At 37.2% G+C, this 14549-nt stretch overlaps 2 protein-coding genes across 5 annotated transcripts; both read right to left on the bottom strand.

Annotated features, from left to right (window-relative positions):
- Nucleotides 1-129: 129 nt before the first annotated feature.
- LOC141813720 (protein REVEILLE 3-like) lies at nucleotides 130-4152 on the bottom strand. Its single transcript, XM_074701700.1, has 9 exons — nucleotides 3861-4152; nucleotides 3103-3160; nucleotides 2726-2849; nucleotides 2503-2658; nucleotides 2312-2431; nucleotides 1740-1849; nucleotides 839-898; nucleotides 524-609; nucleotides 130-422 (listed from the first exon to the last, which is right to left on the bottom strand). Exons 1-8 carry the CDS (start codon nucleotides 4100-4102, stop codon nucleotides 541-543), a joined length of 939 nt encoding a protein of 312 aa, XP_074557801.1. The 5' UTR covers nucleotides 4103-4152; the 3' UTR covers nucleotides 130-422; nucleotides 524-540.
- Nucleotides 4153-4625: 473 nt separating this feature from the next.
- LOC141813340 (uncharacterized) lies at nucleotides 4626-13018 on the bottom strand. Of its 4 annotated transcripts, none has more exons than XM_074701288.1 (11): nucleotides 12918-13018; nucleotides 12486-12786; nucleotides 12312-12404; nucleotides 12002-12216; nucleotides 10936-11126; nucleotides 10709-10814; nucleotides 10316-10605; nucleotides 7578-7901; nucleotides 7109-7193; nucleotides 5574-7028; nucleotides 4626-5124 (listed from the first exon to the last, which is right to left on the bottom strand). In XM_074701288.1, exons 2-11 carry the CDS (start codon nucleotides 12533-12535, stop codon nucleotides 4961-4963), a joined length of 2973 nt encoding a protein of 990 aa, XP_074557389.1. In that variant the 5' UTR covers nucleotides 12536-12786; nucleotides 12918-13018; the 3' UTR covers nucleotides 4626-4960. The 4 variants fall into 4 exon arrangements, with proteins under 4 accessions (XP_074557389.1, XP_074557390.1, XP_074557391.1 ...); XM_074701289.1 differs by having other exon boundaries at nucleotides 12486-12624; XM_074701290.1 differs by having other exon boundaries at nucleotides 12934-13001.
- Nucleotides 13019-14549: the final 1531 nt, after the last annotated feature.

Below are 14549 nucleotides of genomic sequence, written 5' to 3'. Positions count from 1 at the left end.
GTATAATGAATGTGTATCTTTATGATCATTCTAAGATTTAGTTTTCAAAATTGGACTGGAATGGCCCAATCGTTCGGTTAGCTCGAAAGTATTGCTGAAATTAGTCTGTTGTATAGTCATTCAGCTTGCTGATCTGATTTTTTAAAACAATAATATAACATAGAGAGAGATCTCTGTATAAAACTCTCTGCAAAAGAGTAGCAATGGATTATGATTCTTTACCATGATCACGGTTAACTCTTACTGATTGCCGCAAGCTAGCATCTCCGACTGGTAGCTGACATTGATCGGTCGATCACTAACAGTCATCGGCAGCTTAAAGGACTGCATGCCACTTCCACCTCTCCACTTGTTACCTCAAGCACCTTCCCTCATCACCATCACCATCTCAATGACCCTTTCTCATTGATACAGGGCAACATCTGCGGTAGGTTAACCCTGGAATTCATAGTGTGTTTGGTTGATTGGCATGAAAGATGGAACAAGTTCAGGTAATCCTTCAATTACAAATTGATGAACTCACATGAAAGGAGCAGCAGTTTAACATGCACTGGAAATGTTATTTGTGATAGCAAATTTCGCATCCGCTGATGATGAGAGTAACCTTATCTGTGTAAGAGCAACTACATTTCAGAAAAAGAAGAATGAATAGTAGGAGCAGCAAATCTGTTTTTGGTGCTCACTAAAAGATATTGAAGTATCATCTACGTGCATAGCATCCAATCATCTAATGGGAAATGCCACATGGACAAAATGTGATCGGTGAAACTTACAAATCGACCACCTTGAATCAGTGATTTGAAGAAATTTCTAAGGTAAAAGGTCAGATGATACTCACATGGGATTCATAGTCAGGACTAATCAAATTGATGGTTAAGTTCCTCATCAGAAGCAGCACCTGCACAAGTATTGTAGACAGCATCACTTCTCTGTAGGTAACCATAGTATTTTCGATAAGCATATTATTGATGAATGTGGAACGAGAACTTTCCAGAGATAAAGAAATTTGTGTATATGATACAGTAGTAACAATTGTCTAGAGGTAAAAACTAAGTTCAGAAACATATAGCATTGGCCTTGACCAGGCTTAGGTACTTGGCCTTGCCGATACAGTAGATGTCGGCGATCGAAATGTATATTCAGGATATGGTTATGGCAGTTATCAGGTCTGCACCTCAGCACTGTGATAGTTGTTTACATCCTTAGTGTGTATCCAGCTCTGAGTAATAAAATGAGAAAAATAGATTGAAATGCCATTGTTATGTACAAAAGTGAATATGAATTCTATAGTTAGAAGAGTTGAAGGTGCAAGGGATAGAGGGAGAGCAACCCCAATCCAAAATAGCTGGATAAACACTATAAATTTCACAAGCTCTGCTCTTCATCGATAATACTAGATAGAAGATACCTTTCTTGAGCAAGTGTTCATAAACTATTTAGAAACACAAACATTACAGGAATGAAAGAAGTAAAATGTGTTTTTCTTCCTAAAACCCTATAAGAACTGAACGAGATGAAAAAGGTAATTACACTACACTAGCATAAAACCGCTAGTTTGTCACAAGAAGGCGAGAACCAAATTGAAAACAGTTAAGCAGTAACTCCATTATAATAACATTATGATGGTGCATTTCAAGATTAAAGATGAGAATAACTTCCTTGCTAGAAAAACTAAGCACAAAGCATTCTGCAATATAAGCAACATTTGTAAAAGGCTCTGGTTATGGAAGATATCATACTGTTTCAACATCAATTGGATCCATCTCCTTTAGTTTTTCCAAATGACCAGTACTGCCAGGCTCAAAGACACTTCCGAGAAAGCTGTATACTTGACCAAAATCTGGTAAAACTGTATGAAATACCAAGTCAAAGACGAGAAAGTAATCAAGCAGAAGAGCAAGGTCACCTTCAATCTATACAAGACGCAACAAGAAAATAGCAGAATCATAACATGTCCTTCGAAGAAGATTTGGAACACGCATAAATGAAGTCCCTCGATCTATTTACAAATCAGTAAATAAATATCATTTTTCTGTATTTCTGATAAAAAGTTTGCCTCAACTTATATATATGTATACCCTATTGGCTTATATTAAACTAATTTTGAATAAGAGATGTTATTGGTAGAGTGGATAATTTCAGTCAAAGATATATGGAATACCAGTAAACACTATAACAGTTGTACAAATAATTTGCCCTTATATTAACATCGATTTGTTCTTGCAATCAAACTAGTGAGCCAGAGTGGATGTTGTCTCTTCCTCATCAATTGGACAAACTAGATAACATGTAGCAGAAAATAAGGGCTCACCGTGAGGATCCATGGTAAGCTTTTCTTGATCAGCCGTTTCGGAACTTGGCCAGGTTGCAAGGCAGATTGTGCTAGTAGAACAAATATTTGTCGTTAACACTCCAGCAGGTCTTGTATCATCTGCAAAGTTAACAACTAAGTCAGCGGAAAAGAATGACAACGATCAAACTACTGAAGGTAGAATGTCAAACCTGCTGTTTGGTGAGATGCAGTAACCGGCTGGAGACAACTGTGACCCTTGGAATGCATTGACGCTTTCGAGGTAGAGTTTCCAGGTGCAGAAGAAAAATCTACCGCGAGGGCATAACCTGGTTCAAGTAAACAGGATACCTGGAGAGAGGCAGTGCCTTGAGGGAAAAAAATATTAGTTAGAATACTACATGAAATCTGAGAATTCATATGAACAAGTCTGACCATTTTTAGGGACTTTCTGAGGATATGGATGAGCTGCTTTCCGCTTGGGTCGAGGTGGAGGTACATGTTCACTTGTACCATTCTTCTGGACCTTGAGGAAGTACTTCTGTGCATGGCTCCTTATCTGTAAGGACATCCTTTAAAAGTGTCGAATTTCATGATACACAACATCTCAAATTTTTCTTAATTTCACATCTCAGTTCTTCCACACACAGTAATGCATGTGTGTGGTTGTTTAGGAAGCCCTTTAAATAAGAAAGGTTGCAAGGTAATTTCTAGAATGAAATTCACATTTTACTGCACAAGTCATCCCCTACTTTGTCTATTGTCTTGGTATTTTTGCATGAACTCCTTACTGCTACAAGTCTCTAACTCACCTGGATAGCTGTCTTCGAGCCAACAAATGCTTCTATCTTTTTCCAGTCCCGATCAAAACTGCAAGATCAGGAAGATAAATGTCATTATCGTCGTAAAGCCTTTGCATCATTATAATTATTATCGTCGTACCAAATGACACTTATACACATTAGAGATGCTATGAAATGCATAATGCCCAATAAAGTACAACACTCCACCTTTTGCTGAAATGGGAGGAAACCGTGTGGTGTGGTTTATAGGCATCCAAGCAACCAAAGTTATTACATTTTAATTAAACATCATGCTGTCTAAACAGTTGTTGATACCCACTGAATTGAAAAGAAGAGATTTGATTACATCATATCGAGCATCCACGTAAAATTTGGATCAAGTATAAAAAGAAAGTTGAACGGAGTAAAGAGTAGTAGTGAAACTCTGGGAGAGATTTAAGAGAAATGACATAAAATCCCTCCCTTTTGTGTGTGTGTGTGTGTTTCTTGCACAGGAAATGGCCAGTAATGCCTAATTCTGCAAGTCGGCGCGAAAGCGACAAAAAGAAGTCTCTCGCGAAACCTAGAGAATGAGACTGTGCTCAACTGAGGTGCCGATTTCAGAAAGGGGTAGCGCATTCATGGGCACCAGATACGCTTCGAAGGAATACAAATCGAGCACCGGATTTGGCCCCAATATTCGAAAAATCATACCTTCCCGAGCCAAAATCGAAGAAAAGGCAAACCGAACAGCAAATCCATATGAAATGAGGATTCTTTTTCCTTACAGATGGAGGGCTTCGAGGAACTTGTCGTGCTCCTGCTCGGTCCAGCTCTCGCGGGACTTGGTGATGGTGTAAGGCTTGCGGATCTTCTTGCCGGGGTCGTCGGTCGAGGCTCGGGGGAGTGCTATGAGTGGAGGAGGTCGGTGGGGAAGAAGACGACTGACGAGGGGCGCATCCGCCGTTGCTTCTCTTCTGGCACCGCTGCCGCCTCCATCATCGGGTGCGCCGGGGTGAGCAGACACCATAAGAAGGACAGTGGATCGGGGGAAGAAGAAGAAGAGCGTGGACTGAGTGATGGCGGTGGCCGGCGGCGGGCGACGGAGTCCTCTTCTGCTATGTATGTGGCCGGACACTGTTTGTGTTGGTTGGTGCAGGAGAAATGGTTGGCGGAGGAGATGGACACGTGGCGAAAACCGGGGGCGGGCGGGTGGGGTTGGGGACTGGAGTGCAGACAGACGTATAGAAACTCGACCCTTTTTTTTTTTTTTAAGGAAAAATGCATTCGAAATTTCAAGCATATTATAACACTATGCAAAAATCTATAACTGTTTTTCTATAATCGTGGAATAATTTGTACCAACTATTCCCATTTCGGGTTATTCGGTCGTTGCCAAAATTAATTTGGAAATTGAAATGAAAAAGGGGGAAAAAATGTGACCGATAGCTACTTCCAACAACTTAAACTGGACTGGACGACTACAGATGCCTAACGGAACTAAAACCTTCACTTGAAGCTCTAGAGACACCTAATGACATGAGATAATCAGATACAATAAACAAACGAGCAAAAAATATTAAAGTGATCGAGCAGTAATCTCTGACAAAAGTTCAGGCACAGCACGTCTACATGTTACATGAGTGAGCAGCTTCTGAAGCTCCAGGTTTTAACGGACACTGAGTGAAAACTAATTAAGAATAGAGAAACCCCCAGCTCACCTATACACATGGAAGTCTCTCTGTTTCTCCATGCTCGTCTGCATTCACCCCGAGGCCTTGGGCTGAAGATATTTGAGATATCGTCGATATGCCCCAAAGCAAGAAAATAAAAAACAACACAAACCACGGTAACACCACCACCAAACTAATCGGAAGGATCTGGAGAGTCATCTGTACCGGAAGCTCATGTCAAATTCCGGACCATACATGCTGGGAATGTGACCAGCAGCTGCAGGGTGGGCATGCTTTTCGTTGGCTCTCATCTCCATCTCCAATAGTCTTTGAAATGCATCTGGATGATTGCTGCTGCTGCTGCCACCCACAAACGCTCCTGCATTTGGTGATCAGATATAAAAATTTAGAATGAATCTGAAATCAACAATAATACAAGAATGCAAATTTTAGCTAGAGGATTACAGCATTGCCACACTGCTTAGGTATAAGCAACAAACAGAAGGCTTTGTGCAGTAACAAGCTCTACCATAATATAAAGGTTATAGGGTAAAATTATATGCGAGAGTTTAGATGTCTTTACCACAAGACAAATTTTAAATAAATAAACTCAATGTCATGCACAAATATTTGAAAGAAATTGTGTAGAATATGAATGTTAATTTGCCTGAATTTTCTAAATTTCATCGAAATGCTGATTCAAGTTATAAAGTGGGATTGCAGAGTTGATAAGCGGAACATGGAAGAAGTAACCTACAAATTTCAAGTTAGCAAATAAATTGAGGAATCTGCCAATCCAGTAAACACAAGAATGAGAGTGGAATTTACCTGGCATTCCCATCCCGAAGCTACCATAGTTAGACCGCTGATGCTGTAATGCAATGTTATGCATATTGTTTGTCTCTGGCACAAACCCTTGCACGTGATTTATCTGATGAGGTAATTGCATAACTCTTGGAAAACCTGGATGGGGCAATTGCTGCGGGAAGTTTCCTGGAATCGACAACTGCTGTAACATCAAGTGATAGGAGGTAGGATCCATGTGAGGTGCATTAGCATGGTAAGCATTATGAGGAACAAGATTTTCAAGAAAATTTTGAGGGGGGTGGTCATGAAAATTTTGTTCAGGGCTAATATGCTTCATTTGTTGATTCCCATTAGTGAGATGATCCAACAATGGGTGTAGAGGCATTGCATGGTTGACAGTATGAGATGATGCCCTTCCCTGTGAAGGATGATGAAAAGCACCAGTATTTACCAGGTCATGGGGGCTCCGAAAAGAACCAGGGTTTTGAATGTCTTCTGCATTTCTTGGAATGGCATTAAGCAAATTATTATTAAGACGCTCGGCGTTCATTTTGGAAAACAGCTCCTCTTTACCTGCATTAGCAAAGGGTATAGGATCTGAGATTGCAGATTCCAGAGCATCACTATCAATGATCAAACTCTGCTCATCTGGCAAGTGAAAGTCAAGTATTTTCTCTCCAGAACCAACAGTGCCCAGAGGCACTGCGTCACTGTGATGATCAGGCTTGTTCGGTTGATAATCACAGGAACTAGAAGAAAAGAAACCAGCATCAGGGTTTGGAAAAGGCAATCCAGCCGATGATGGAAAGGCATTAGTATTGGTTCCACCATCTGGCACTCTCTGTGTAGAAACAGGAGCTTGAGCCGATTGAAGCTCATTCATAAATGCAGCTCCAAATAATGCTTCGAGAGTCAAGGTCTTATCTGCACTGGACATTGTCTCAGTGGAGCTCTTCTCAGGAATCGGAAAATTCAAAGAACTTTTCTTATCAGTTAAAGACGATTTATGAAAGAACTCAACATCCAGACCAGTTCCAGTTGTCATCTCCTCATTTTTGGTTCCTTTTTGTAACAAAGAAAGAAGATGTTGTGATGCATGCTCGTTGATATCAGTTTTCTGGAGTTCCATTTTTTCATCTGTTCTTGTCTCAGGTCCCTGTACCATCATATGCTGGAGACTTGGCCCCCCTTTGATGTCAGACAAGATTGACTGCTCAAGGTCCTCACATGTAAGAACAGTAGGACTTGAATCTAACTTATCGACTTGATGATATTGTTCAGAGATCCCAATTCCCAAAGTTATTGTGGGAGACACATCAAATTTCTGTGTAGTATTACTGATATCAGTACCATCCAGTTCCTCATGTTCAAATACTTTATCATGAGAAACTATAGATTCAGATGAGCCAACTTTATCGTTATTCACAATCAATGAAAGGAGATTCTTTGATGAGAAATCTTCTGAAGGTTTATTTTCTGTGTGCGCATAAAAAATCTATTAGCTTATCCCTCAAATAAAGCAAAAAAGTTCTACAAGTAATGATTTCCAGGTTTACCTTCTTCAAGAAACCAACTAGCAAACTTAGAAGATACAGAAACTGAAGAAGTCCATGGTTCTTCGTCCTTTTTAAGTCCCAGATTCTGAGAAATAGAACATTGTGTAACTGATGTATCAGTGTCTTACAAGTTTTAAACAAGAATCTTATTTCCATAATGGACAACCAACAAAATAGAAAGTCCTATCTTCAAAATTTCTTAGTGGGAGTGACTAAACTGCATGTCCTCAATTAAATCAATCCAAATGCTGGACTTAGTCTAGTTTAGTCGCCCCTGCTAAGCTCTTATGAGAGTACTAAGAATGTAAAACTATAGTTTCAGTGTATATGGTTTAATCTGCTAAGAGAACTAATCACCAATAAAACTAAAAGATGGGTAGATTTACAGAGATAACAGGACAAATCAATAACAAAAAGAAGAGAAGAATTTTTGGAAAAAAATGGGACAAGTTTATAGGAAAACACTTACCAAAGAGGAAGTAGAGGAAGTGGATGCAGTACTAGAAATATGTAAAGAACCACCGAGCAACTTTTCCAGAATGGAGACAGAATTGTCATGTGCAAATGATTTTGTACCATCAAACTTCTCTTTTTTCTTGCCAAGAATATCATTCATTACGGCCTCTACCTGAACTTCATTGGCATTCTGAAGATCAGATGCTGTAGATGAGAGGCTTTCAATTTCATGTTTTCTAACGCTGTCATTGAAGCAGACGTCTAATTGTTGTCTCTTTTCCTTATCAGTATGGGTGCTATCAAGATGCTTGTTGTTGACAATACCAGCAATACTAGCCTGAGATGACAGAAAGCGTGGCAAAAAAAAAAAAAAAACAAGGTGATCACCAAATGCACATGTCAAGTAAATGAACATAGATTTAGCTTTTGTTCATCACATTGATGGGAGTTTTATTGTTTTGTTCAATATGATTTAGCTCAAGCAGGATTTGCATTGAGAAATATATCAGACTTAAAAAACATCAGCAGGACAATATTATACGACCTGCAGTCATTATTGCACCTGCAGTGGGCACTTGGAAGGTCCACGATGGAAAATGTCATCACTTCCAGTGGTGGACACAGTAGGGCATGTGTTATATCTTAATTTTAAAAATCATAAAGGCATCCCTTTAAATGTAGGGGCACGCTATCAAAATTTCAAAAAAGTAGGACTTGTGTCAGAATAATAGTTTGTCTTATCCCTCCTTGCTTATGAATCCCTCCATGCACAGCCGCAGCAAAACTTCCAGCTCTCCTATGGATTCCATGCCTCTCCTCTCTAGCATTGGTGGAGAACTTCCTTTCTGCTTTCATAGCCCACTTCGTTTGAAGTGAGTTCTTAGAATGGCTCAATCTCAAGTTATCCAAATTGATGCCAAATTGTTTCAATCCACCTAAGATATCCCCTTTGAATCACCCTACTGACTGAGAAGTCATGCGGATGGATTGGATTATGTTGCCAGATTCTAGTTTCTATTTTTATTTTGATCCATTATGCCATTTCTGAGATCTAAAACATTCTTGAAAGATCAGAATTACTACTGCCCTTGAGTCAGTTTGCTTTGTGTCTGTTAAAAGTTTGTTTTGATCTTCCCAATGTTTTCCATGTTGAGAAATTAAAGACTTAACGTTGGTTGATTTGGGATTGCTATGGTGGGCTACCATAGCTCCATGAGCTTTTTAGCAACAGATTGGTATATATGCAGGTGACATGCACTCAGGTAATTGCATGATGCATATGCATTATCCAAGGGCATGGATGGATGCTGGATGCATACAAGATTTAAGATTGGATTATGATACTTGCTATCAGCGGATAGCTGGAATAATAGGGCTCCCATATTAACTAATGTAGCATTTATCATGGCCAATCATGAAGAAAAAATCAAACAAAAATACATCCCTTCTTTTATTTTCCTTTTTCACCTTATTAATCAGTATCCAAACAAGTCCTAAAGGTAGAAGAACAAAATGTTGGCAATAAATGGAATTTGTTTCAGAAATTAACGATTTAAAACAACATTGGTAATTCAACACATGCTGATCTGATGTAAGGCATAGTTTGCATATCTGTATTGGTGTCAAGATCGGCTGGTAAGTAAATCTCAACAACTGTATCAGATGGTCAGATCAATAAAATAGGAATCAGAAAATGGATAAATTTAAATTTGAGTAAAAGGTAAAAAAAACATATGAAAAAAATTAAATGCAACAGAAAATAAATTCTAATGATAATTTTAAATTTAAGCAAACAGAAAAAAATGTAAGAGAAATTCAATACAACAGAATATGAACTGAAGAATTTGTTAAAATGCAATTTTCTAATGTCACATTAGATTTCTTTTTATAATTTTAGTACTCAATTGGTAAAACTTCTAGTTATTGATAAGCATGATCAATTTATCCGTTACATCATTTGGAACTATATTGTGAAGATTAATACTAATTATTTTTATCGAAAATCCAAACTATTATCTTAGACATATCTATTCCTCATTGTCCAGTGATGTATTTATCATTTTTACTTCATAAGTTAGTATCATGCTTAAAACATACTTTAACTACACTTACATTCTGTGTTTATTATTTCAATTTTTTCATTTTTGTATCAAATTTTAATGGCTTTTAATAGGCCAGCATTTGTTAGGAGTGTTTTATATTTATGGTGTTCTTTTCTAAGCAGTTTCATAATTATGAATGCAATCCGATTGTGCTTAAAACACCTCACCGTTAAAACACCTCTATCACCATTGAAATGCCTCTATAATGTCTCCATGTGTACCATTTCTATTCCATCTCTCATGCATCTTTTACTTTTTATTTTGTAGAAGCAGAAGTCTATTAATTGATTATTTTGTTTATTTCATCTGATATCCTTCACATTGAATCACATTTTCAATCGTTTGATCTATTTTTCTTCAATTTCAATCATGACAGATTTTTTTTAAATCAATTATGATTTTACCCAAGAAATCAGGCAAAAACCAGTCCATCCCAAAACAACTCGCCTAATCCAGATCAGTATTGGTCAATTTAAAAACTATGAGGTAAACCTCAAAGCAAATAAACATCAAAGGATGAGAGCTGCTAAGAATTTAATTGATCGTGCAGTCTGATAGCTATAACTGAAGCAAAATTTTTGTGAGAATATCCATTTCTCAGAGAAAAATACTTCATGATTAATGATACTAAAATGAATATTGTCAATACCTCTGATGCAATGCAATTAGATTGAACAGGAAGGATTTTGTCCACTGCTGCACTAGCAAACCCAGGTGGTACAAGTGGCCGAGATAGAGGTGCGTGCATAGTAGAAGATCTAGGAGATTCAACCTTAGCTAGTGAAGAGTCCTCTGCTTTGTCAGTTTTGCTGATTATACTTTTCTTATCAGCTGAATTCTCAAGCAATGTAATAATATCAGCATCAAGATTATGTTTGTGATTATTTTGCTTTTCTTGCAGTGCTTTCTGTTGTTCTCTTCTCATTAGCTCAAAGGATTCTGCATCCACATAACCAAAGAAAATAGAACCACAGAAAACAAGGGGAAAAGAGCCTACAATGGACACACAATCATAAATAAAGCTAGTAACCATATAGCATACCTCTTCTCCTTTGTTCTTCTGCTCTGTCCTCACTTGAATAATCAGTTGACCCAAATGTTTCATCGTTACATGAATCTCTATCATCCTTTCGTTGAAAAGGCAAAGCCTAAACCAAAATGCAGAATTTTTACAACACTACTCTCAGAATGAATGTTACTATAATGACGAAAACCAACAAAGCCTTTGTTGCAACAGAGAAGTGTTTTAATACTTTCCAATTGTCAAACCTTATAAGGTCTTGGAGGCTGATAGGCTCCAGAAGTCTTATTGAGTGGAAATTGACTAGCTGCCCTAGATTTTGCTGTTGATGGTCCTCCGCAGCCTGAAGGTCTTGGAAAAGCACCACTTCCTAAAAGTCCATCATGCTCAGCATGCTCAGAGTAACGTCTAGATTGTGTTCCAAATCGTTGTCCAATATCTGACATTTCGTACATGATGCAAGTGGCAAAATCAATCCAGAATAGTGTCAATGATACAAAAGGTTTATATAGCGAACAAGCAAACAGTTAGAACTATAGATGGATCACAATCTTTGAGAGAAATAATTTCTATTTAATGATGATGAGCATCAAAATGCATAATTGGGTGATCAGATTCTGATACTATGAATTTAAAAATATATCCATTAGATATATTGGGGATCGTTTCAAAATCCAAGATGGCGCGACTATTTTAATGCATGAAGCTTCTAGTTTTGGAATAGCCTTTCTAACAAAGGTGAAAGGAAATAGATTAGTGACACGAATCCAGCAGCACATAACCCTGTATTATTTGGTGCAGAAGGCATAGGCATCTAGGATTCAATCTTTTGTTTGGAAATGTTATGACTGAAATTAGAAATGAACAAAATATATAAAACTAGCAATACCATTATAAATAATCTGGTGTTGCATATGCATTAGGATTCCCATCTTCATCAAACAAAAAAAAAAAAGGCAACCCAATGCATGAAAGATCTGTCAATGCAAGGTCTCGGGAAGGGTCGGACCACATTGTGTCTGTTGTATATAGTCTTACCTTGCATTGCAAGAGGTTATTTCCGCAACTAGAACCAGTGACCTCCAGGTCACACAGCAAAGAAAAGCAAAAAGTTGTATTCAACTATAGCAAGACAAGTACATGGATTATCCTCCATTAAGCCATAACACTAGTTTGCAAAAGTAAATGTGTCTATGGAGAAAAGTGACAAATAACAGCTACCAGAATGAAAACTAGACAAGTAAAAGCTTAACTAATAAATCAAGCATCAAAATGACTAGCATTTTCTGTTTTTGTTCGCTTGGACCAACAAACCTTGTGTATTTGTTTCACGATTAGATTGGAGGTCTCCATCTCTATTATTTAATCGTCCATCCCACCTCCCAGAGCTTCCACGAGAATAACTGACTGCAACTTCTGACCTGTTTGGCGGTGGAGATGTATAATCGCTGCGCTTTGTGATGTGAAAACTTGAGCCTCCAAAACCTCTTTGCCTTTCATTTACAGTATAAGATGCTTCATCCAATTCACTGCATGGCAAAAGAAACAGCGAGCCAGACAAAATTATCTATATAAGACACCAGACAAAAAAGGATAAATATGATTATATTTCACCATAAATTACCTCAAGGCTGAAGTATCAAATCCATTAGGTAATTTGTCGCAAAGTTTGCTAAAAGATAAAAGTTCATCTCTTGTATAGCATACTTTAGTTTTCCTATACACAAGGCAGGAAGGCAAAGCATAAGGGACAGAAAACAACATCGATACATAACAACAAGCTCTAAAAGCTGCTCACCTAGTATCAGAACTTCTTTCAAATAACGGATCCTCATTCTCCAAACTCATTCCAGGAGGTTCGCTGAACGAATCCTTCTCTACTAAAAGGAATCAGTTCCTCGGTTTCTATATGCAAAACTTCCGGCTAATTTAGCCTCCTACGACCCACGACGAATCCAGATCGAATACAAGTTGCAAGAAATCAGTAATGCCAACTCAAAGAACGAAACGGGCTGTCATATCATTAAGCGAACAAAGAAAAGAAAAAATGTGGCGTGCGAGAAGTTTGGTTCTGTACTGCATAGAGGACCTTTAATCACCTAAAATATCAGCAGAAATCGGAAGATATCCGTTCAAAATCTAAGCCGACGATTCCGACGCCAAACGAAATGCCATTAGGGTTAACATGAATCAGAAGATAACCAAATTCTTTGTTGAAAGAAAAACTTACGGATGGAGAAGCATACACGAGAACCGGAAGGCGAGGAGAAAGATCGGTGCCGGCGATCGGCGCCGTAGAAGGGATTCGAGTCTAGAAGACCGATTTCTTCTCCCGGCGGAGGAGGAAGAGAGAGAGAGAGAGACAGAGGAGGGAGCTATATAAGAGAGTGGTGAAATGGGGAAGGCAACGTCACCCAAAACTATACCTTGCGGGCCAGCCATGCGTAACTGACTCTCAAGGGCGAGCGGATCTTCTGTGTCACACAGGACAGGCAACTGCACTAGGGGCCTGCCGATTAGTCAGCTGACGCTCAAACCAATTGATGACGAGCAAAACTACTCTTCCTGTACTCGACCCATCACTGTCTTACGTAACCTCTCATGAAACCCGAACCTAATTCTCGATAATATCTTCAACAGTAGAAATAATATAATATTGCACCTGTAGAATAATTAAATGGTGAAATACCTAACAAATTGTATTATCTGCTAATTGTGCATGATTATTCAAGTAAATATGTAATTATATAATATGCATTCTCAAAAGTCATAATCATGATAGCTATTTACCATTTTACTTAAATACACAACATTTTTCATATAGCCATGTTCCATATAATATTTTTTCCATTTTAAAAAATATTAAAAAGGGCATCTCATATATCTCGAAAATACTCTCATCCTAAACAATGTAACAACTTTAACCAAAGTAATAACTTTGGCTAAAGTATATTAAGTAATTATAGTTAAAGTTATTTTAATAATGATTAAAACTACTAAGTATTAAATAAAATAATTTTAATTTAATCGAAGATCTAACTTAATTAAAATTGATCAAATATTATTAAGCTTTGTTTGGGAGGAAGGTGAAGGGAAGGTTTGAAAGAGAAAGAAAATTTTAACTCTTTAGGATAAGATGAGGTGAGTTAAGAAGGGAAAGGAGAGGGAAGGATAAATAAAGATAAATTGTTAAAATTTCTTACACGTGGAAGGTAAAGAAGGAGAAGATAATTAAAAAATATTTTATTCTAATTTTATTTTTATTTTAAAATATTATTTCTTAAATTAATTCATCTATTTAAATATCTCGTCTTTGTAACGTCGCTCCTCAAACAACGCATGTTATCATCGCCTAATGTCCAACTGCTTGCACTCTACGATATTGATATCGACCCTCACCGCAAATCTCTTTGATGATAAGACTTAAGAGGACAAAAATAAATAACTTTAATCTTCTTCTGCTTTAAGGACAAAGATTTATTCAAAAAGTATGTCTATTTTAGTATTTTTATATCTCAATTTCTACATGTAATATTGATAGAATTTTATAATTTTTCATGGGTACTTTACATGCATTATCTTTTATTATAAGTGAGAGTATTTTTATAATTTTATATATTTAATTTTTATTTTTTTATTTTCCTTAAACAAAATAACACATATTATATTAATGAATCTTCTATCCCTTTTAAAAAAAGAAATATAAATATTTTATTTTTCCTCTCTTTTCTTTCTCAGTGTTAAAGTATTTATTAAAAGATAGAAATAAAAGAACATTAATTATAAGAATAGTCGAATGGACATTTAAAAATAAAAATTAAAAGAGTACCCAGATATTTTTTTAAAAACAATATTCTTATTT

Source organism: Curcuma longa, chromosome 20 (assembly GCF_044706935.1).
Source record: "Curcuma longa cultivar G26 ecotype Majalengka, Jawa Barat chromosome 20, ITB_CL_G26_1.1, whole genome shotgun sequence".
Classification (NCBI taxonomy): domain Eukaryota; kingdom Viridiplantae; phylum Streptophyta; class Magnoliopsida; order Zingiberales; family Zingiberaceae; genus Curcuma; species Curcuma longa.
The sequence above is the reverse complement of the archived record's forward strand: the minus strand, read 5'-3'. Positions and strand labels throughout refer to the sequence as shown.

Excerpts from the sequence above, each read along its gene's own strand:
- LOC141813720 (XM_074701700.1), bottom strand. The coding sequence starts at position 4,102 with ATGGTGTCTGCTCACCCCGGCGCACCCGATGATGGAGGCGGCAGCGGT. Across the intron at positions 2,850-3,102 it reads GCTCGAAGACAGCTATCCAG|ATAAGGAGCCATGCACAGAA; the intron begins GTGAGTTAGAGA and ends ATGTCCTTACAG. Across the intron at positions 610-838 it reads GTCCTGACTATGAATCCCAT|ATAAGGTTACTCTCATCATC; the intron begins GTGAGTATCATC and ends GCTCTTACACAG.
- LOC141813340 (XM_074701288.1), bottom strand. The coding sequence starts at position 12,535 with ATGAGTTTGGAGAATGAGGATCCGTTATTTGAAAGAAGTTCTGATACT. Across the intron at positions 10,606-10,708 it reads AGAAGAACAAAGGAGAAGAG|AATCCTTTGAGCTAATGAGA; the intron begins GTATGCTATATG and ends ATGTGGATGCAG. Across the intron at positions 7,029-7,108 it reads TAGTTGGTTTCTTGAAGAAG|AAAATAAACCTTCAGAAGAT; the intron begins GTAAACCTGGAA and ends ATGCGCACACAG.